At 40.8% G+C, this 24,833-nt stretch overlaps 1 protein-coding gene across 2 annotated transcripts in view; it reads right to left on the reverse strand.

Moving 5' to 3' along the window:
• LOC145456987 (organic cation transporter protein-like) overlaps nt 1-22,562 on the reverse strand; it is a 62,111-nt gene extending 39,549 nt beyond the window's left edge. For both annotated transcript variants that reach the window (XM_080335137.1, XM_080335138.1), the window contains exons 1-2: nt 22,248-22,562; nt 597-726 (exon numbers count right to left, since the gene is read on the reverse strand). In XM_080335137.1, the coding sequence (XP_080191263.1) occupies nt 597-726; nt 22,248-22,393 (276 nt within the window). In that variant the 5' untranslated portion in view covers nt 22,394-22,562. The remainder of the gene's footprint in view (nt 1-596; nt 727-22,247) is intronic.
• Nucleotides 22,563-24,833: the final 2,271 nt, after the last annotated feature.

A 24,833-nucleotide genomic window follows, 5' to 3' on the forward strand; every position in this document is an offset into this window, starting at 1 on the left:
TCAAATACAAGTACATTTAGTTATTCATTTCGTGCAAAAAGCTTCAAAACTTATTTTATGTACAAGGGGATCTCACTCTCAAAAGTGATATACAGTGCCTCCTTCGATTTTCACACGCTGTGCGCTGCGCGATATAATACCTAATTCTAAAAATCTTGTTGAAAATGACCCTAGCAAGCGTGTCGGCATTGTTTCAACGGGAAATCGGCGATCTAAAAGTACGCGCAATTCGTTTTACATGAATTATATTAACCCACTACATTTATGGAAACATATGTAGCAAACATCATCGCGTAGTGCGACCAAAAATTTCGGGATTTGACATGTTTTGTGGAATGGTAATTTGCTCTGAATACTTATTAAGGATATGTCCTGCTACCACATCATCTAGTGCGAAGACATTTTTCCTTCGCGCCCGCCAAATCGCCCCCATGAGCCCAGCGCCCCCCGAGCATTTCCGCCCCCTTCAACATCGCCAGCGCCCCTTGGGGGGCGCTGGAGGCAAGGTTAAGAACCACTGGTTTAGACCATGCCTATTGCATATCACTTTATTACAACGCTATGGATTGATCTTGAATTTAAAACTCTGCCCTTACTTGTGTAACAGTGGTTTCCGTAAAAATGTCTCGATCGAAATGAAATTCATCGCACTGCAGTGTCGGTTTGGATGTATTTACGCAAGATAAATCCAATCGTTCTTGACAAGCCACTGTGTCATAAGAATACCTGAACGACAATTCATAAGTGAAGATGGCATAGGCGCCGAGTTACGGTTTGGTGGGGTGTCCTCGGAGGACGCCCTTTTGTCCTCTTTTTTGAGATTTTGTCCTCTTTTTTTTTGAAAATTTAGGTGACATTTAGAGCAAAATGCGAGTGATATGCCGTAAATTAGCTCAGAAGTGACGCTCCGGCGGGTATTTCGGAGTGAAAAACGGTGATTTGAGATCTGAGCGGAAAGTTGACTTTTTTTTTAGTCAACCGATCACAAAGTGGGAAAAATTCACCGATTTTTGAGAATTCCACTCCGGTTTTGCAAGTCTCAAATTTCTGAAGAAGTGTCCTCTTTTTAGTTTTCCAAAATATGGTAAACCTACATTTACCGACACGCGCGCGAATAATTGAATACACAGCTTCGTTGGGGACGAGGAACTAGTGCTTAAAACGCCCCAATAAATTGTAATACGTGATTAGTAGGGCGGTTTTTTTATGACCTAAAAAAAGGAAAATTTTTACCTAAAAAATTTAAATTTTGACTTTTTTTGACTTAAACAAAATGAATTTTGACCAAATTTTGACTTAACGTATGCAAATTAGGTGTTTTCCCACATAATGTTAAAATTGTACCACTTATCTTCATTTCTGGTTGGAACTGACTGTCCTAACGAAGTAGTTTGGCATGAAAAAATCGTTTTTGGCTGGGAAACATGCAACATTTTACACGGAAAAACCAATATCTCAACGAAATCTGGCCCTATGAAGAATTCCAGTGGTAAAATTTGTAGTACAACGAGAGATACTTTCCTACATTCTTGGGTAGAAAGTGCATGTCCTTACTAAGAAGCTTGCCAAGGACGTTCAACAGCAGCAGTTGTTGGCTGACAACACTCAAGTTGTGCGTACACTGCTGGTGAAACACCGTGTTGCTTCATTCTGACAATATTGTCTACATCACAATTTTTCATCAAGCGCTTCTTAATATAAAAATGATGCAATGCGCAAGAACTATTTCTTCAGTTAGGATATTACGGTACGTTGACCATAACACCATGTTTACCTACTTGTTTTATTTGACCGTTTATGATTCACAATGAGCAGACAATTAGCCGTTTACAACGGTAGGCCTATAAAATAGGCTACAAGCTGTAAAATATCAAATGATAAGTTCACCGCCAGTGCAAAATCTACGATACGAACGAAATGCAGACGTCAAAAAACCTTTGACTTTATGAAAAATTGTGACAAATTTTGACCTAACGCTACAATTTTGACAAAATTTGACATGTCAAAAAAAAACCGCCCTAGTGATTAGTAATCAAACCTAATCATACAATCGAAGCGACCTTGTTTACGACGGCGATTTCGACAAGCCTGCGCCGGGAAACACCAGCACCTCTGCGTCCAGACGAGCGAATTCACGTTCTACTAATTGAATTCTATTTGCGCGCTTACTCGTTCACAGAATAATTCTTGAGTTAGTTTCGTGATAGCCTCTTTAATTGGAGCGCGAAATAGGACAGTGTGTTTGTGTATGCCTGTGACTTGAAAGTCATTCCTGCGCAAAATGCGCATATATTTCTCTAACAAGGCTTTGCTAACTTATATGGGAAAATGCAGCAATGAAGCTCAAACGTCGTTATAGTGAGCAAGCAATTGTCGCGATGTCAGACTCGGAACCCCATTGTGCTGTACGCAAGTTGAGCAATTGCTGATTAGATGCGCGCATTCTCGTTTGCTATCCTTTGTAGGCTACTAATTCTTGTCTGCTTTATACCCTCGTATTCCCTGGACGTCGCTTGTCATTGTCTGATTTGTTTTTAATACTGCACGGCGTTGAACTAAGTTGTCACACATTGATGCAACACGAGATTCTCGGTGGTGCAAATACTGATTTTATTCGATTAGTTTGCGGTTGAGCGGCAACCTTCTATGTTCCAATAAACGTTATTGCTATACTGATTCTATCGGGCGCAAGCATATAGCGGATCGAAATTCAAACCAACAGGATTTGTGTCTCGACATGCGCCCATATTGCTCTTGCTGCAATAACACTTGACTTGGATAATTAAAATTGCACCATTTCACGATCAAATTCGACTGGCTGATCGGGCTGATATTAACCAGCGCGTTGTCGGTAATAAAACCATATGTGCGTAGCCAGGGAGTTTCCCATTTAAAACTAGAAATCCCGTCCTTTTGAAATGCCAATTCACTAATTTGTATTATCGATGCCGCGTACTGCAAATTAGCGGGAACCATTTGTATGCGAAATGGGTCATTGACATCTCATGTGCGCTATCGTCGCTAGTTTTATTTAACGCGTCCGCATGCAGGTATGCGTGTAATAATCGCTGGCTTGAACTATCACGTGCACCAGACTACGCCTGATATCATTACCAGCCAGAACTATCTAGTCTACAACATCAGGACAGGTGCATGTGATAACTTCGCCGGACTAAACTATAGCGTCTCTTCACTTGTTCAGGGATATCAAGATATCCCAGCATCCGCTACAGGCCTCCCACAATTTGCCTGCTATCTCTCCTTGTGCGATTGTTATGTCATACTGGCTTAAGACGGACAGCGTGAAATTGATTACTTCGAATCTGGCCACGAACAGACTCGAACGGACGTAATTGATTAGCGCTAATAATAAAACATCAGACGATATGTGTTAAGGCCAAGTTATCAAAAGATACGACCGGTCTGAAATACCTGAAATCGGTGCCATTACAGAACAGATTCCACAGCAGACATCAATCGTATTAAATTGTGAAATAGTTCGTCCTAACCGAGGTTGCATATTCAATTATTCGCGCGCGTGTTGGCGCAGTTGATATTGAGGGGGGATCGAGGAATCGCTAATTATAGCCCCTGAACTCGCGGGCAAGCTTACGCGCGCACTTATACGCTTGAATTCGCCAACACGATAAAGCTTGTCTAGTTGTCCTATCCATGTGTTATCGTCCATTTACGCATGTACTTAACCGTAATAAATTGATGCTCACTTGGTAAATTTAAAACAATTTCGAACCCCACCCTTTTTTGATCTCGCCACCCAATGTAAAAATAAAAGTCGGCGCCTATGGAAGATGGCATGGATTCCTGTTCAGGCTCCAGTCGTTGTTTGTGGCATTTATGGTGTTTGTCGACTACAACGGTGATTTATTTTATTCCACAGCTGCCGACTTGTAGCGCGGCCAATGTCTAGGCATTATTTAGACACCGCTTATTTGGATGCAATAGCTAGGAGAAGCCTAGATAAGCTTCCAACACTTGGGTATGAATTCTGGAGTCGAACTCGGTCGGACTCGAATCCACAACCCATTGGTGTTGCAAATGTGGATTATATCACAACGCTATCTGGTTGCCACAGACCCGGCCGCGTTTCCTAGCTAACTCTGAATCTAATGTGGTTTCAGCGCCTTAACCTGGAGTTTAACATGACTGGCAACAGAACTCAGCTATATCATGCTTACCAAGAAAATTGCAAAAAGGTTAGGCATGATCCAAGTGGTAATGAACGGAAACTTCAATTTAGCGAAAGGGCATAAAGCATGAAATAATGGTTTAAAACGGTAGACGTTGAACTACGTAATATGGCGATGATGGACGCAAATAATTCATGTTAGAATAAGGATAGGGCTATGATTCACAATGTACCATTTTTTGTCTCCAGATTCTAATCAATTTTTGCCTATTACTTATGACCAGTAAGCGTCGAAAATCGTAGTATTTTTGAGAAAAAAATTAAAGAAATGGCTATAAAGCATCCGAAAGTGATATAAATCACTTTTAAAAGTTAATATGCTATATCATAATCACCGAGATTCTAGCTGCAAGACTGACTACCTAGCCTAGACCAAGGGTCGGCAACCTACGGCCCGCGGGCAGGATCCGGCCCGCCAAGCGAAATCGTCCGGCCCGCGACATAATAATTAGTTATCACAAGAATGCGGCCCGCCGTTTCACAGTGAGTTTCAATCAGCAGTGCAGCACTGCTCGGAAAGAATGCGGCATTGGTATGATATAAGTTGCCTATACATCGTATTAGTCTATTGTGACGCCACAAAACGAAGGCGGTTGGAGTAGGACAGATGTCTCAAACTCAAATGTGCTCGCGGGCCAGTTTTTCCGTTTTGACGACGCCGCGTACCGCAGCACTTATAGGGGTATTCTACACTCTAAATTTCAAAAGCGTTTATGAGACGGAAAATTAAACGCCAAAAGTGAGCCCCTTTTAACTGTCCGATTGTGTCTCATATTACGTCTCACACTTTTGCGTTTTAATTAAACGCTCATGCGTTAAATACCGACGCAGAGCTCAAAATGAAAATAGCTACGCCGGCATGCTGAAAAACGACACAGAGCTTGAAATGATAACAAATTTTATTGCAAAATACGGTTATTTTTATTATGCTGCATGCACAGTAAATACTGTCCCGCGCTCAAATGTCAGGCAACAGGCGCCTCCTTCAGATGCACATGCCCTCCAGTTGGTGAACCACCAACCTTATTGCATTTCCGGCAATCTTACTAACACGCTTCGCGGTATGTTCTTTCGAATTGAACATATTTGGAGTTCTAGTGAAAACCATTCCTTTCGTCCTCGATCATCATCTTTTGTCGAAATCCAAGGACCATAAACGTTTTAGGGTATCCAAGGTCCCAGGCATAGTAACGAGACATGAGGTCAATGACCATGCCTAGGATTCCTTGCCCTTTTGTGCATGATATAGAGGTATTGTCAACCAATGCCCATCCTTGATGTACGCCCGACTCGTGGCAGACGATCAGTAGGTGTGGTGGATCCAATGTCAAGCATGCAACTTCAGCATCATGCGCCTGAAATAATACGAATGCATATAAATCATATAGTCAGCATATCAAACGACTGTTCAAGGGGCTGCTGAGCAAGAATAAAAAAGAACACTCTAAGCTCCAACTTCAATCCACAAAGCTCAAAAGGGCACGCTCAGAATAACGTTTGTATCGAAGTAGTTTCAATCATTTCTATACAACAGTGGTTCTCAACCGGGATCCACAAAGCAAATCCAGAGTTTTGCGAATCCTCCAAATTTGCAAAATTTATAATAATTTAATATCATTTTTTTTTGCAAAGGGAATTCACAAAGCAATTTTACTACATAATTATTAAAACTTACAGATGGCTGTCTGAGATGAAATATTCTACTGTGCAAACCCATTTTAATCGTCAATTTTCCAATAGCTTGCTGATATTGCTTATCAGAGAGGTTTTGTTGGGGTTTAGAACAAATTTTCTTGCGATCACATCCATGCCTAGCATGTTATAGTCTCAAAAATGCACCCTGAAACTTGGCAGTCTGACGATGACTATATACTTGGACCACCTATGCCAAGACTGAGACGCCGAGAAAATGGCCTAGGGCTTTCCCATAATCAATCTTTAGGATGGAATATTCTTCGAGCTATTAGCGTGCATGACTAGTCCCAATACCGATTCATTAGTCACTGAAAAACGTGATCCGTTATTGTACGCAGCTCATATATAGTTCAAAATAAAATGAAGTTTATGTTCATAATACTTCTTGTATCTAAACCTAACGCTCGTATCTAAACCTAACCCTTGTATCTAAACCTAACCCTAGTTACTTCTTTTGTGGTAACCATGTACATGGTCCATGCAAGTGAGCGCGGTGTTGTGCTAACGAGAAGTAGGGGGCTGAAAGCCTGAATGCAATAAATCGAGTGACAATAAATCATGCGAACCGCTAATAAAAATTTCAAGTTAAAATAAATCTGCTACGAAGTATACTACTTCATGATCATGAATATACCAAGATCTGCGGTAAATGAGGCAGGCCCTGGGTACAACAATACGTCAGAACTGATGTTTTAATCATTACCAAATTTCGCAGTCAGGCTGATCAAATTTTGGTTGACCTTACAATTTCACCTGATGTTATCACTAATTATACCTCGCTGGCCATGCACACAAAACCTTCTCGCAGAATACATGTTGCCGCTACACATAGTGGGTAACTGTTTGGTCCCCTGTGACCTCTATAGAATTATACCTGTTTTGCGTCGATAGCCAGCAACGTTGACTTTGATCTTAATCGCAAGTCAGTCAACTGTTTCTGAAGAAATAGCAGACTTTTGACTTCTTTGCTTTCATCTTCTCCCTGGAAAACATTATTCAAACAAAATTTATATTCATAAAATACTCTTGCTTGGCTCGAGGTCTGGAGTTTTAACTTAGGATTGCAGGAAAGTTGTAGAGTAGACTGCTAACGTTACGTCACTGCTGTGTCAATGCAATGTGCTCTAACTTTCCAGTTGAGCGAGCAGTAGCTATAGATAGACATAGGTATTGATAACTAATCTACCGATAGTTGTGCAACACGTGACTCACTGTTGAATACGCCAAGATGGGTACTGCTTAACCGGCAGAAGCAGCATATAGTCAGGGTTGTAACAACTCGGGTCGATTTTCTGATGACTCGACTTGACTCAAGTCATTTTCTCAAAATATATAATAAATCGACTCGAGTCAATCTGTGTATTGACTCGACTTGGACTCACATCTCTCAGGGCAATCAAACGGCACATCAAGCCAACTTTGATATCCATTTTAACGAAATCCTCATCAGCCAGCAAGCCGAAAACCATGCTACATACTTCATTTTCTGAGAAAACAAAATACAAATATACATTTCACTTCCAAATGTATGGCATGTTGAGCAAATACTCTACTAGCTTTAGCAGGACTACCTGTAAAGACACCACACCTGATCAACACACTTGGTTATAATATACTGAATGTCGCCAATTTTGGGACTAATTTGTGGCCGTGGATAGGTTAAGTCGGAAACTTTACAAAACTCAACAACGCGACTACTTGCTACAGCAAATGCATTGAATTTGGACTCAAAATACAGAACATTAAAGCGACCAGTAATAGTATGCCGATATTTTGTGTTTTTCACGGTGGGATCCGATTGGATCAACTACTTCAAATTCATCAAAATACAGGGAGAATAGCAGGCAGTCAGGGTGACTGGCTATCCCAAGATTACTTTTAAGATAATCTCCATGTAAGCATCTGTCATGGTATGACACCCGTGAAACGGAGTAGGCTTTGAAATGAGAGATTCGGCAGTGACATTAACAGTGCTTCCAACTGCTGCATAAAAGGTACAAAGTAGCAGTATGCAGAAGCAGTCTGGAGCATATAACCATCTCGAGTTAAAATATTTTCAAACCATCTCCCAAATTCGACACTTTCAGGTTCAATAAGACCAAAATGTTCCTTATAAGAAGTTTTTCTTGCTTCCTTTATTTGCAACAAGCACAGTGCATCTGAGGATGAATGAGTGTATCTGCAGAAATGCTACTTAACAAGTTGACATTGGATGACAAAACATCAGTTAGCCCAGAATCACTCAGTTTATGAATAGTTTAGTCGCAACAGTAAAGCTGCTTGAGCCAGAATACCGACTCGATAGGGCGCTGCTGAACTTTGTCTGCGCGGGCTCTATATTAAATAAAATCAATATTAGTAATTTTTTCATGATGTTATATTCCAATGTTAAGGATTATCATACCATACTACACTGTTTTTGTCAGGAACTTAAGCCAGTTTTTACTGTACAATTTTGCATTCTGCCGATTGCTACAAAAACGTGGTCATGTGCTGCTATGTTGTCGTGCTGTATTATATCTGCATCTGAAAGCTTACAATGAACCAAAATGCGTTATTGCACGTTAACGAATAACAGTCGAGTTGTTGAAATGGAAGACAGCACTTTGGCATATCGGTAGTAAATATGAACTGTCTTATAGCTTTGATTCAGGTAATGGATATTCTTAACACTTACCTTTCAATACGTCGACATGTCTTTGTTCTATGCCGTCTCCCAATAAGAATTCAGCTAATTCGTAATCCATCACGTACGATCACTAATAATACTCGCACTCGACTCGACTCTTAGCACAGAAGACTCGCAACTCGACACTCGTGATAAATGCGACAGAATATGCGATCAACGCTCTCTGAATTCCCGCGTCTGACACACCAGCGAGCGCGTGATACCGCATTTCGTTTGTGAGTTTATGTTAGGAGATAAGAGGAAAATGAGGAATGAGCACGATATATGTCACTCCCGCGAAAACAGACCTCGCTCTCTCGCTTGAACGGTGTTTACTTCGATATCACGCAACTCGAGAGAGGGAAAAAAGTCATTTCGTGTTTTAATCTAACGCTTGGAATTTAGAGTGTATGTCTTTCCAAGTAGGCCTTATTTGGCGGGAATGAATTGTCCTATTGAAAGTGAGCCGATCCAGCAGACTGACAGTAAACACACATCGTCAAAATGTGATTTGCTCTTGTATCAATTTAGGCCTGGCACGAAAAGAATCATCACATTTATAACTATTTGAATAGAATTGTTGTTGTACTGGATATATATTAATTATAAGATATAGACACCATATGGGCGGACAAATGTATGATGCCATCATGAAAGCCATCGGGTTATAATTTTGCAGCTACTGTGAATCTTCCCCTGCATGGTAGCGTTTGTAATGGATGTGATAGTGAAGTTTGACGAATAGTTTCAGGCTTTCGGAGCAATTTTAGAGGGAATTTTGACTTTATAACCTGAAAAGATTTATGTGACACTTATAAATCGTCAAATTATTAAAAATCTAAAATGTCGTCGCGGGCCGCACAAAATGCTCTGGCGTGCCGCGTGTTTGAGACCTCTGGAGTAGGAGATGGAGATTGTCTAGAGTAGACTAGATCAGTGCTTATCAACCGGGTGTATCTCGCAGTCGAAGGTGTACCATACTTTTTGAAGGGTTTACCGATGGGGTGTGACAATAAAGGTGTCCTTCTTCTGCTTCAAAATCGCTACACTGAATGCATGAGATGTTGAGGTGCATTTGAAATAAATCTGCTAATCGGGGAATGAGCATATCGCTGCATGACTTTGACAAAGAGTACGTTCTTGAAATTGATCTTTATCCCAGCTTATCAAACGATGCAAAAGACATCGCATCGATTTTTGGTAGCACGTACCGTACGCATGTGAGCAATAGTTTTGAACAATGAAATTCACGAAGAGATTCTTGCTTCATCTGACTGTTACCAGAAGTTGAAAACCTTTCCTAAAGCAAGCTACTTCAATTGTCATATTTATTCTGCTTTGTTGAAGTGTAAATAAATGTGTTTTATGATTGGTATGATTGAGATTGCAGCAATGTAGGATAATATACCGAAGTGAGCGGAAAATAAAGTATTAAAAAATATTCCGGCCCGCCAAAAAGTTGTACACTCGAAATTTGGCCCGTGACTAGCAAAAGGTTGACGACCCCTGACCTAGACAGACACCTTTACAAGCTAAACCTGAAGTGATATATCATGCATGTCTGCTATGAAAACAATACAGGAACCCATCGCCGGACTCAATCAAGCATATCATAACACCACGTATTCTCTGCAATATTTCCCATTTTATAGATACTTCTGTTTGCGGGGTTTATTTTTGAGGGTTCGAATAGAATATTTTATGATTTGCAATTGATAATTTTTAGTATGGTAGCGATTTTGATGGGTATGGAAGAGGGAATATCCAAGTATCCTTGCCACCTTTGCTTTTGGGAAACTAGGGCTACCACGGAACTCTACAAAAAGCAAATACGGCCAAAACGAAACAAATATGATGTTGGAGAGACAAACGTAAAGCAAACTCGGTTGAATAACCCAGACAATGGGTTTATGCCTCTCCTCCACCTAAACCTTGTAAAGCAATTTGTGAAAACATAGTGTCCTATATGGTGTGGAGCAATTGGACACAGTGAGATTGAACGGCTCACTACATCTGAGTTACGTCATGCTTTAATTTATTATCGCGTTATGGTCTACGATAGATTTATTTTTCGATCTTTCATTCACATTTACAATACTGTGTGAGTGTGTGGGGGCACACCCATGCCGCATATCGTAAGCCCATTATCACTCTGCAGTCTGCAAAATAGTGCTATACCGGCACTAAGTGGTGTAGGTTTCCGCTGTAGATTGCTGCCAGAATACAAAAAACTTGGTATTCTGAGAGTGACTGACGTCATAGAATACGAAAGGGCGAAAATGATGCACAATATCTTCCATCATAATAGACCATTCTCTGACAAACACTTCACTACTTTTGTCTCGGTACATTCGCACTTCACTCGCTCTGCCTCATCAAATGGGTTGTCACTTCCGCTTGTATCTAAATCGTCCACCCAGAAAAGTTTATATTATATTGGTGCCGCTACCTGGAACTCTGTACCAGTAGACCTCAGAGATCTGCCCGACCATCTATTTAAAAAAACGTTATCGGAAATATATATTGGATGAGTATACTGACTAAATGCCGATAATGAAATTACTGTCTTGTGTTTTTAAGTACCGTGAGATTTGCAACTGATGCAAACACAGTTCTGCACTGTATTATACATATAGCTCGATGTATCCTTGTAAAAATTTATCTCTGCATTTCTTGTAGTTTTGTATATTCATTTTCATTTGTTATGCGCCAATGATTGTAATGTGTTATACTCCTACAGGTGGCGACTGTGTACTTAAGGCCTTGCGGCCCTCGTCGTCATCCTGGTCCGTACCGGATTTTCACTGGTGTGACAAAATAAATGATTGATTGATTGATCATACTTTTCATTTGACCGAAGGCCATTTTTGACCGACTTGCCAAGCGCTAAATTTGATAAGACGAATATCAATGGAAAGCTGCTGCTGTACTGATTACGAGAAAATAAATTTTATTCCGCTCAATGGCCTGAACTCCTCCAAAATCAGCCTCGAATTTTGATTTTGATCGAGTTTGGCATTGTGACGCAACAATGCTGTCTGGCTGTTTCTTCTTGGCTTCACTCTCGTTTTGCCAGACGATTAGTTGCGTCACAATGCAAAATTCATGGCTGATTTTGGGGGATTGTCAATGTCAATCCACTATGATGTCACAATTGGATATTTGTCACGTCATGGCTTGAAGGAACATGTTTTAAACACGGGGCTTGTTTTAAACATGTTTGCTTAATTGCTTTTTGGTTTTGAATGCAACCCTAGCCATCTGGCTCCTTCACACAACGGAACTCGATGCTAGCGCATTGAGACAACATAAGTTACCATTCCGGTATACCGAAATGTCATAGGACACGACGAAAAGTCGAAAGGGTAGAGAAGAGAATTATAAATGCAATTATAAAGGCAAAACCCGTCGAAGAACCTCTAATGTCATTCGCACAGCAAAACCTCATCATGAAATTGCGATTTTCCTATACGACGGTACCGGAAGTCCGGTATTTGGCGAACGTAGCCTGAATTTGGCAGCTCGATAGTGAAAATTGACACTTAAGTCTGGTGGCGAGCTAATTTAAATTTGAGTGCTGATCCGATCGCAGTTGAGTGTGAGAATACTTTTTGGCGTGAGTTGATTGACGAAGTCATTGCTGAGTAGAGAACCGCTACTCATCAGAGAAATTCGTCTTCGCCCAATGTCTTGAGGCATTGTTGATAACAAAGGGAACAAAAACAGCCAATACTATAATTAGCACTAACAACTATGAACTACGTTACGTCCCAATGAATGTAAAAACTAATCAATCAGTTCTATAATAATTAACTGAAGACATAAATAAGATACGAGTGAAACGAACATATGTTGAATAAGACATTATTAAACTTATAATTCATGAATAAAACTAGGCCTAATTGATATTCCCAATAGGCTCATTGGGGGCTATGGGATAGGATACTTACTTAACGCAAGGATCAATTGGTTCTCCTTCGCTATCCAGCGGCGTTGTCAGAGTCATGAGAAGCGAATCATTCATGGCTGGATACATCGTTTTGTTGTTAAATGGCGGCATCAGACACCTGCGGATCGTGAATACGTGCAATTGAAACAAATCCACTTGATTTATAATATGGTTACCATATTTTGACATCGGCAAAGGAGGACACTTTTTCAGAAATTTTCAGACTTACAATACTGGAGTAAAATCCTTAAAAATGGGATATTTTCCCGACTTTATGGTTGGTTGACTGAAAAAAAGGTCAAATTTTTGGCTGAACTCCCGAAATACAAATTTTCTTTTGACTAAAAAAAGGTCGTCAGATTCGTTCGATCCACGAATTTCCTACTTAGCGTCATTTATGCGCATGTCTACTCGAATCCAGGGTTGTGATGACTCGATTCCGACTTGAGTCACGATTTTCTGATGACTCGACTTGACTCGAGTCAATTTCTCAAATTACGGAAATGACTCGACTCGACTCGAGTCAATCTGTGTATTGACTCGATTTGGACTCGGGTCATTGTGCATGACTCGAACCAAGTCATATGACTCGAGACTCGGACGGCAATGACCGCCATTTCATTGTAATTTGAAGAATAGTAAATTAACCAACTTATTTGGATTTCGTCTATTGGTACTGGTAATTGAAAATACGACCAGAAACTGCTAAATGTGAGAAAAATTAGTATAATATAAATGTGTACCCTTCGATATCACCAAACAGAGTTATAAAAGTGGGTTTATCAAGACCTTAACTGGAAACTCAACGGTCAACACAATGACTTGGGCGCGGACTCGAGTCATAACACCGTGACCTGGATTCAAACCTCTGCTCGATGACTTGGACTCGGACTTGACTCGGTAGCGAATTGAAAATGACTCGGGGTTATAGTCAATTTTTTTCTGTGTAGCTTCCCTACGGGCGAAAGCAGCAGTTCGGTTTCGACTCGGGTTAGAGTCAATTTTTTTCTGTGTAGCTTCCCTACGGGCGAAAGCAGCAGTTCGGTTTCGACTCGGGGTTATAGTCAATTTTTTTCTGTGCAGCTTCCCTACGGGCGAAAGCAGCAGTTCGGTTTCTTTATGCGACAGGAAACTGACAAGACTTCTCATTTTCAGGGACATCAAACCAGATAACATATTAATAGACCGAGACGGTCACATAAAGCTGACCGACTTTGGTCTCTGCACCGGCTTCCGATGGACTCACGACTCGAAATATTATCAAAGAGGTGAGTCTTGGCGCATATGCTATGGTGGCAGACGTTTTTAAAGTAGTGATTTCCAAATCCTGTTACTTAGGCTTACCATATGTCCTCTTTTAAAGGTATTATAGCTTTGTAAACGTTTGAAAATCGTCCTTTTTCGTATCTCAAAAGTAGAAAATGAAGGTCGGTCGCATACTCCTTGCAGTTAGTTACTTGACTCGAGTCAAAACTATAAAAGTGAGACTTGTGACTCGGAGCCTTGTCAGTTGGTTACAGCCCTGCTCAAATCTCTCCAATATCTTACCTTTAAAAGCTGTAAAGGAGAACGAATTGCCAAAAAGGAGGACATATATTCGTCCTCGGAGGACATATTTAAAGAAATCGAAATAGGAAGACGTATGGTAACCTTAGTGTATGTGATCAGCCATTATTGAAGTGACTACGATGTACGTGTGCTGCCAAAGTGTGAGTATTGATGATGGCTTACAGTAGAACTTCTGCTCCTTCGTTTTGTGAGGTTTCGCATTAATGTTTCAACAACCATTTCAACTCTTTCAAGCCATATCACGTGATCAGCGATCTCAGTTATATTTATACTATAATCCAGGGGTGGGCAAACTGCAGCTCGCGGCTATTTAGCGATTGCACAAGTACTTCGCCATTTTGCAAGACACTGATTATAAATTGATGTACTTTGACGCGTATAAACAATATACGAATTGTTTTCGTGTTGTTACTTTTCTTGTGGTTTACGCAAGTCTTGTAAAATTTAGGAGAAGGCAGCACTGCAGGGTTAGAACATAATAATTGAACTCTCAAATCGAGTTCGCAACTTGAATATTAATACAGCCTGCGCTGGTGTGGCAAGATAGCGTAGTGGTATAATCCACAGCTAGCTACGTCAGCTACAACACCAATGGGCCGTGGGTCCGAGTCCGACCGGGATCGACTCCAGAATTCTTACCTAAGTGTTTGAGGTTTATCTAGGCTCCTCCTCGCCATCTCATCCGCGAAAGCGGTGTCTTACAAAACCCCTAGAATTGGGCCGTGCTACAAGGCGGCTGTTACGGAATCAAAAATACCGAATATTGGTCTAGTGTAAATCCCTATTGTACTCGACAAACACCATAAATACCCCAAACAACAACAACAAGCCGGCGCAGGTCACAATTGTACCCGCGCTGGCAATGGTTAATACGGTACTTCCATTTGCAACGTAAAGGCTAGCAATAACTGCAGAGTTTGGCCAAGAAAATATCGTCAGGATTACCGAGCCTATATCTTACTTAAATTATCAACAGCAACTGAAGCAACTGTTCAGTTTTTACATATTTAAGGTCACTGTGTTGGGTACTGTAGCCAGTAAGCGAGACACGCAGACAATATGGCTTTATCATGAGAATTCATGATAAGATTTGTGCGATAGGTTTTTCAGGAGAACGTGGTCGAAGACCGTTGGGATGAAATAACGAGCGAGTTGAGGCCTATGAGACTCATTCATTTCGAGGCCAACCACCTCTGCGTCGGGGTACATGAATAAGGCGTAAAGTTTTGGCCGACAAACCACTGATAAAATGAGGTCACTGAAACATAAGCGGCGGCAAAACCTTGGCCAAAAAAATGACCGATGCTGGATGTCCAAACCTTTCCATATGGATATGCTCCGTTGTCGGCACGGATATGTCTCGTTCTTGCAATCTGAGCACAGTAGTACAACTGCGACACGTAGAGGTATTTAATTCACCATAATTTGAAATCGCGTACGTCAGACATGTTTTGTAGAGCTGCGCTGGGTATAAAAGTGTGGTGTACGCGTTCTGTATGTGATACATATCCGTAAAATCGTAGTACAATACAGTAATATTTAAAAAGAATCCCTTTCCATGAATGAGGCTCGGGTCGCGAGATGCTACAAAATCTCCGATTTTTATAGTAGTCTAAAAAGCTGCTTTATCGTTATGAAACTGTTATGAATTCTCAAGTTAGATTAAGCTAAGAGCAGAACACACGGTACCGTGAGATTATTTGCTCTTCTCATTTACTCGCGAGAAAGAAAATGGGAAATCGAAAATAATCGGAAGACAAGTTGGAGCAACGTATCGCAAGGTAGCGAGCTCTATTATGCCTTCGCTCCTTAATCGTTTTGGACCTTATATTTTCCAAGACATAAGGCAAAAGCCTCAACACAAACTTGTTAGTTTTTCAACCTTTCGACAAACTGGAGACTCCGGGACCTTTGCGTCAGCTCTCAAAAACGATTTCTGCCAGCAAGCAATATTCCCTCGTCAAAAATACACTTTATCTTGGATAGATTTTAGGACCTGGTCATTCAATCACTAGCGGACGTTCTTGCACAAAACCCAACAACTTGTTTGGCTGAGAAGAGTTTTAGTGAAATGGTTGAAATCAACACGAGCGATAAAAGTGGCCTTTTTAATGAGACACTTGATAGCTCAAGCTACATAGCAGCCAATTTGTTGAACACGTGAACAAAATCTTGTTAGCCTAAGTATCTTCATCTTCTTTTTGTCTAACAATTTTCAGTTAGTTTGTGCGAATGAAATTTATTTTACAAGAAATAAGGCTGAAAAACATGGATCTAGCTAAATCATTCACTACAATATTTACATGATGAATGTTGAATTGTAACATGAATCCCTGAGTTGCTTAATAAGTTGCAGGGTGTATACATACTACCGAGTAGAAGTGAGTGTTCGTAACCGACTAATATCACGGTGATGTCGGCAATAAAAAAAGAACCTAATTCGATATGTCATCAGATATTACATGTAGATTGAATGAACATTAGAGTATTATGTAGACTTCTGAATGCTATGGGCCTAACACAGGGATCACCAACACGCGGCCCGCGGGCCATATAGGTGGCCGGCGGGGTCATATTTTGCGGCCCGCGACTTGATTTGATATTTCGGAAAAAAGCTAAGAAAACCATTTTTATATATGCCGAAATTGACTATAGTTTCAACATATTGTTGTTTTTGTTTCGAATAAGCTATTTTCTTCTGCCCAACATCACTATTCGTCACTAGCTAAAACTGCTTTGGCGATGGCAACAGCATTCCACTGAGGAAGAATCAGCTGATATGAATGGGCGCGAGCATATTGACGTGCAATTGCTCAAACACTACCGAGACCGAGGGGGTGCCTTTATTTTGTACATGCAAGCTAATGAAAAGCTAACGCAGCTAATTAAGCTAATGAAAAGCTAATTAAGCTAGTGAAAAGCTAATGAAAAGCTAATTAAGCTAATGAAAAGCTAATGTAGCTAATAAAAAAGTAAGCTAATGAAAAGTAAGCTGATGAAAAGCTAATGAAAAAGTAAGCTAATGAAAAATAAGCTAAAGAAAAGCTAATGAAGCTAATGGAAAGCTAATTAAGCTAACGAAAAAGTAAGCTAATGAAAAGTACTCTAATGAAAAGCTAATGAAGCTAAAAGCTAATGACGCTAATAGCTATGCTGTAGCATGGGGGCCTTTCGACCCGCCTGGCGGGAGCAGACCTTTTAACGTGGCCCATGCATTTCAAGGGGGAGTTTGGAGTTTGAAAATTTTCGAGGTCGCCTATACTTTAACGTGGGCGACATAACTGCCGCAACTTTGCCGCGCGTCGCCTACCCCAAAACACGCGGCCCTATGGCAAACCGCTTATACTTGCTCGGATCGGTCCCAGATTTCGTGTGAGCCTAGTCGTGGGGGGTGTTTGTCCGAGAAATTTTTAAAAAATTTTCCGAAAATTTTTTCGGACTTCAACTTTTTTTCAATTTCGTCCCCATGTTAAAATATAGGGAAGTTGGACTATAAAATTTTCGAAATTATTCGGACTTTCACTTTTTTCGATTTCGTCCCCATGTTAAAGGATAGCAAAGTCGGACTTGGTCGTTTTTTCGAAAAAAAAAATACTTTTCAATTTTTTTTTCGATTCCCACTTTTCTGGTATCGTTCGACGCAGCGGACGTAGTAGAACACGCCGGTACCGTCGGCGTAGCTCTAGGACAGTGATTACCAACCGCGGCCCCCAGCTAGCCTTCTTGCGGCCCCCACGAAAATATTGAGAAATCGATATATGAAAAAAAAATATATTTATAAAATACTCTTGCTTGGGTTGGAGTCTGGAGTTTTCAATTAGGATTGCTGGAAAGTTGTGAGTAGACTGCTAAGATTACGTCACTGCTGTTTCAATGCAATGTGCCCCAACTTTGCAGTTGAACGAGCAGTATTACTTATAGATATAGGTATAGATATAGGTATTGACAGGACCGTAACTGCCGCACCCCAAGCCCCCCGATTGGGGGGAGCGAGCTCGAAGGAGGCCAAAAATTATTTAGTGAACTAGCATAAATTATAGAGTATTTTATGAAATTTTCTGCAACTTTTTCAAAAATGGCGCGATTTCAAGTTTCCAAGTACGTTAATTATTGGGTACTCTTCCACCAAGATAAAATGCGCAAGATTTATAGAAGTGGGCATATCGGCGTAGGCCAATACCGTGCCACGACGCACGAAGACATATAAAGTTTTAGGCCATGTAACATGCGCCTCCAAGAAGTGTGCCAGAATGATCGGCAGCGAGAAAACCTTGGCCGAAAAGGACTGCCCTTACGCTGACCGAGAACTTCGTTATGTATATAAAAATACATATAGGTATAATTGACCATAGGCGCCTAAATGACTGGCGCCAAATGTTCCTGTCTTTGCAATCTGAACCTCACGAGACAAATAGGCTACCATCCCGCAGGGAAGAATTATATGCCAGTCAGGAACTACCAATTTGAAATCGTGTGCCTTTTTTAGTTTAGTACGTTTGAGCGATTCTATATTTTTTGATATAGCAGACTGGAGGTCACGAAATAACATCATGTAACGAAGTCGTACCAACGGGTTCGCCCGTCTGAATATGTTTGATCATTATTTACGGGCCCTACAGTTTCCAAGACACCTCACTCAGCTCTACCGGCAAATCTGATTACGTGAGCAGAGAGGACAAGTAATTGATAGCAATATATATGCAATTCCAGATCTTATTGACCTAATTTATTTTGAATTATCCAAAATTTTCGGGCTCCACGCTGGCTCACTAAACGGGGATCCTGATTTCGTGACAGAAGCGAACAACGGGACGTAGGGTCGGTTTATCACCCTATGGGAGCTCAAGACCTAGGTGTTTTGGGTGGCCTGACGAAGTGCTTTTTCGTTCCTGCCAACGGGTATACGCCCGAAGATGTTTAATTATTATTGAGTGGTCCTACCTTTTGAAACACAACTCACTTGGCTCAACCGGTCAATCTGAGTACGTGAGCAGATAGAGGATAAAAATTGATACCAATATATATGCAATTCCCGATTATATTGACTGATTCAATCATGAATTGTAGAAATTTTTTGCGCTTAGCGCGATTAGTCGAGAGAAGCTGCCTGAAACGGACACCCGATTTAGATGATAAATAGCGGTAAACAACCATCAAGCCTGAGGGGGGCTGGGGGGCTTCGAAGTTCGGTTTATCACCCTATGGGGGGCCCAAGAGCAACGTTTTAGGGGGACCTGACGAAGTGCTGTTACGGCCCCTGGTATTGATAACTAATTTACGGATAGATGTGCAACAAGTGACTCACCAGGGTTGTAATGTCTCGAATCAGACTCGAGTCACGATTTTCTGATGACTCGACTTGACTCGAGTCATTTTCTCAAAATCGGGAAATGACTCGACTTGGACTCGAGTCATTGCGCATGACTCGAACCAAGTCATATGACTCGAGACTCAGACGGCCAAGACCGACATTTCATGGTAATTTCGAAGAACAGTAAAGTAACCACCTTATTGGGATTTCGTCTATTGGTACTGGTACTTGAAAATGCGACCAGAAACTGTTAAAGGGATGAAAATTAGTATATTATAAATGCGAACCATTCGATATCATCAAACTGAGTTGTAAAAGTGGGTTTACCAAGACTTTAACTGGAAACTGAGCAGTTAACACAATGACTTGGACTCGGACTCGAGTTATAATAACATGACTCGGAGTCGAACCTCTGCTCGATAACTTGGACTCGGACTTGCCTCGGTGGTGAATTGAAAATGACTCGAATTGACTCGAGTCAAAACTATAACAGTGAGATTGACATGTGACTCGGAGCTTTGTGACTTGGTTACAACCCAGTGACTCACGATCGAGTACGCCGAGATGCGTACTGCTTAGCCGGCAAAAGCAGCATAATTGGTAGTCCTATAGCTCGACTCCCAAGCGTCCGAATAATTTGATATGTCGGTGTTTATCGAAAGCAAGTGTCGCACTGATTCCCAAAATACGAATTGAAATCTCGCCAGGGCAATAAAACTACCCCGAAATAGCCAGCAAAGGTTGATTGTTCTGAACAACGGGAGCGCGGCAACACAATGGCCAATGGCGTCAAGCGAATGATCGGACCAATGCCAATTTTCATATTTTGGTGACTATTTTGGGTTCTTTTCATTGCCCTGGTATTCGTGCGGCCCCAACCGTACTCTGAAACTCTAAATTTGGCCCTGCCACCGAAAAAGGTTGGGTTGGGAACCACTGCTCTAAGAGGTCGCAGAAAGATTTCAGATTTTTATCCTCGTTCTGTTATTAGGAGCTCGAATCGACTATCCGCTTAGCTCTACGACGCACAGGAGCCGAGATATGGCGTTTCGCGTTATAGCTCGGCTCCAGTGAGGCACAGCCCCAAGCTCGACCCCTCGTTGGAAGCGCCGCAAAGAGGCAAAGCCGGAGAAAAAAATTATCTGGATAGGGATATCCGGAGCCGATTTATGTCCGATCAAAGGGCCCAAAAAAGCGACTTTCGATCGGCTCTGGAGGCCATACCCTTTGTCCGATCCGGATAATTCTTTCACAGGGTGTCTTGAAATACGAAGAGCAACGCGACTAGGGGTGTTTCGAGGGGGAAAATGTTCGGACTTTAACTTTTTTACGATTTCGTTCCCATGTTAAAGTATAGGGAAGTTGGACTTCGGTCGATTTTTCAGAAATTTTATGATTTTTCAATTTTGTCGATTCCCGACTTTCTGCTATCGGTCGTAGCGGCGCACGCTGAAGTTGAAGTCCGAAAGATTTTTCGGAAAATTTCTAAAAATTTTCTCGTACAAACACCTCCCACGACTAGGCTCACACGAAATCTGGACCGATCCGAGCAAGTATAGGCGGTTTGCCATAGGGCCGCGTGTTTTGGGTAAGGCGACGCGCGGCAAAGTTGCGGCAGTTATGTCGCCCACGTTAAAGTATAGGCGAGCTCGAAAATTTTCAAACTCCAAACTCTCCTTTAAAATGCATGGGCCACGTTAAAAGGTCTGCTCCCGCCAAGCGGATCGAAAGGCCCCCGTGCTACATCATAGTTGTTAGCTTAATTAGCTTTTCATTATCTTCATTAGCTTTTCATTAGCTTACTTTTCATTAGTTTTATTTTTAATTAGCTTAATTAGCTTTTCATTACCTTCATTAGCTTTTCATTAGCTTACTTTTTAATTAGCTTAATTAGCTTTTCATTAGCTTTTCATTAGCATACTTTTCATTAGCCTACTTTTTCATTAGCTTAATTAGCTTTTCCTTAGCTTCATTAGCTTTTCATTAGCTTACTTTTCATTAGCTTGCTTTTTCATTAGCTTAATTAGCTCTTCATTAGCTTCATTAGCTTTTCATTAGCTTAATTAGCTTTTCATTAGCTTTATTAGCTTAATAAGCTGCATTAGCTTTTCATTAGCTTGCTTGTACAAAATAAAGGCGGCCGACCGAGGCGCTCAGAAAACAGCTTCACGAGATCAAGATTTACGTAGCGATGGTCTTTCAGCTAGTGACGTACCTCGCTAGCCCCAATATCGATTCCTTAGTCGCGGAAACCCGTTTCCAGGTATCGTGCTGCACAGCTCAGAATTCAAAATAAAATGGATTTGGTGATAATGATTTATGATGTAGGCCTATTTGTATTCGTTTAATAAAATATGACTTTTTTTGTGGTCACTATGCCCATCACTCATGTTAGATATCGCAGCGTAAAACTGTTCAAACATGGTTGTCTATTTCATACCGATCTGTAATTCATGCGGCCAACGGCCGCTGCGAAATTTGAAAAGTGGCCAGCAACCCGTTTTGAGTTGGTGACCCCTGGCCTAACAGATATTACTTGCTCGAGTATGAACAATTGCATTTCGAACGCTGTAATCATATGGAATGTGAACGATATCTTAATGCCTGTGTTCACAAAAGGAATTGGTGTAATTTAAGAATTCTTTGAAAACTTGAATCTGATAATTTTTCGAATTAGCAGCGAATGTAAAAACTATATAAAACAGCACCATAACCAGTCGGCATTACAATGATTTCCCTTAATTTCGCTGGTCGCTGTTGGACAACTAAGCAGCCATAGACAACTTGCACCAGATAAATGCATATATCAGTGATGACAAAAGTTACATAAATGACAGCAAGTTCTTACCTGAACGCAGGCGAGTACGAAATGAACACGGGCGATAGTGTATTCAAACCGGATGGTATTGCGTAGAAAGAAATCATCAGGAAAATGAGTGTTTGATATCTGCCAATACCACCGATCTGGTGCAGCAAATAATCAAAATCTAGCATACTTTTTCCAATGTGTTAAGTCTGTAGCAAAATATAAGACAGGATTGATGGAGTAAATCTCACTAAACCACATTTCAAGAATGTGAAATCCATTTATCAGCCTAGCTCGGCTATTTATATTATTTCTTGCTCATGGTCCTTGAAGAAATGGCGTTAGCCCAATAACGTTCATTCACAAACATCAAGTTCAACACTACAATAAATAAATTCACTGAAATTTACTGACAAGTTTGTTGCTGTGCATTTAAGGATAGTGAGTATGTGTTAAGTGCTATCAAGCCCGTTCTGCAGTTTAGACTTATGACAACTAATAGTCGCATTGTAGTGAAATGCAGTAGTTTCATGTTCATTTGTGGATTTTATGAGGTAGATTAGGTCCAAAATTCAGTGATAGACGAATTTTTACAAGGTGCTGAATATTCGGAATACGCAACTGTTCATTGTAAAGATCTACTGATCACTACTCAAAAAGGGGAACTAGAATTAGAAAACAATCGAAACTAACTGTATTAAATTCCGAACCAACACAATAATTTTTATTTAATCGGAAAAGATGAAGCATTATGGGCGGACAACCTCACCAGTCGACGGGCAGGATATAGGAAAATTAGGTACCTGGTGGGCCGGATTGCTGAATAGACACATTATTCGCCCATTTATCCACATATACAAGGAATAAATCGTATACATTGACTGTGCTTTAACGACAGCAATGTCACTTGGAAGCCATTTCTAGCCGATAATGACGAAGACAATGCGGATATGGAAACAAAATTGTAATAGAGGCGTCACCATGTATGCTTCTCTCTGATCAATTAACACACGGTGCAATTCTTAATTAAGATTTCCAGGCGTTTGCTAAGCCCGGTACCCCAAATTTACCAAGATATCAATTCATTGGCGTTGAGTACATTATAAATGCCGACAATTCAAGTCTTCTCGTGTCGATGAACTTACGCATAAGCTCCACTCTCACACGCTGCGCACACACGTATACAATAAATAGGGCGATTTTTTTTACATGTAAAAACAGTCAGAATTTAGTCAGAATTGTAGCGTTAGGTCAAAATATGACAAAATTGTTTACAAAGTCAAAAACTATCGCAACCCGCATTTCGTTTGTATCGTAGATTCTGCACTGTCGGTGAACTTATCATTTGACATTTTACAGCTTGTAGCCAACTTTATCGACCTACCGTTATAGACGGCCCATTCTATGCTCATTGTGAATCAAAAACAATTCAACGAATCAAATAGGTTGACATGATGTTATGCTTAACCCAACGCAATATCCCAACTCAAGCAAGACTGCGTCGGCAGTGCATTGCTCTTATACCAAGAAGCGCATGATGAAAAATTGTGATGTAGACACCATTGTCAGAATGAAGCAACACGGTGCGTCACCAGCAGTATACGCGCAACTTCAGTGTGGTCAGCCAATAGCTGCTGCTGTTGAACGTCCTTTCTCCATTCTTGACAAGCTACTAAGTAGGGAAAGACACTTTCTACCCGGGGATGTAGGAAAGTATCTTTCGTTGTACTACAACAAATTGTAATTATTTCTACCATCATACGTGATTTAATTACTGGAATTCTTCATACGGTGAGATTTCGTTTCAATAAAGTTTTTTTCATTTTAAAATTTCAAAAAGTGTTTTCAGGCCAAACTACTTCGTAAGGAAAGACATTTCCAGTCAGAAATGAAAATAAGTAATATAATTATTACAATATATGGGAAAAACCTAATTTGCATACCTTAGGTCAAAAATTGGTCAAAATGTTGATTTTTTGGGGATCAAATTCTTCCGTGTTTTAGTTTTTAAAAGAATCGTCATAATAATAACATGCAGTCACTAAAATTTAACGTTTAAGCAAGCAGTGGGGAATTTCCCAGGAGTCAGGAAACTGTCCGCGGGCCGAATCCGGCCAGCGGGCCGTATGTTGCCGGTCCCTGATAGTTGGTCGATCACTATTTTTCATAACGTACAAATAGAACTAAAACTACTCAATTTTTGAAAGCCTCAACTACCACTAAACTAGAAATACTAAAACCCCAGTAGGTATTTGTCCATCAACTAGGGTTACCATATTTTATAATTAAGAAAGGAGGACACTATAAAATTCGGAAAAATGATTCACACGGTTTTTCTTAAATTTCCACCTTCTCCAACGGACTTCTTGGCTTTAGCGATATTCCGAGCGATTTTGAACAATGCCTCTGTAACGTTACTGCCTCGAAATATGAATTGTTGGGCTTGACACTAGCAACATTTCTTTTCTGAGATCAGGTGGGCCATTTGGCAGTGGCGGCTCGTGACAATATCGGGTGCTGCGGCAAGCGCTGCGAGCGACTTTCATCAAGATGACGTCACAATGGCGTTTTCCAACGTAAAAAAGTAACTTTATGATGGTCACATGAATTTCCCGACAACAGTGATTT

The sequence above is a fragment of the Botryllus schlosseri genome, chromosome 15, assembly GCF_051294905.1.
Source record: "Botryllus schlosseri isolate E-star chromosome 15, Bs_hap1, whole genome shotgun sequence".
Taxonomy (NCBI): domain Eukaryota; kingdom Metazoa; phylum Chordata; class Ascidiacea; order Stolidobranchia; family Styelidae; genus Botryllus; species Botryllus schlosseri.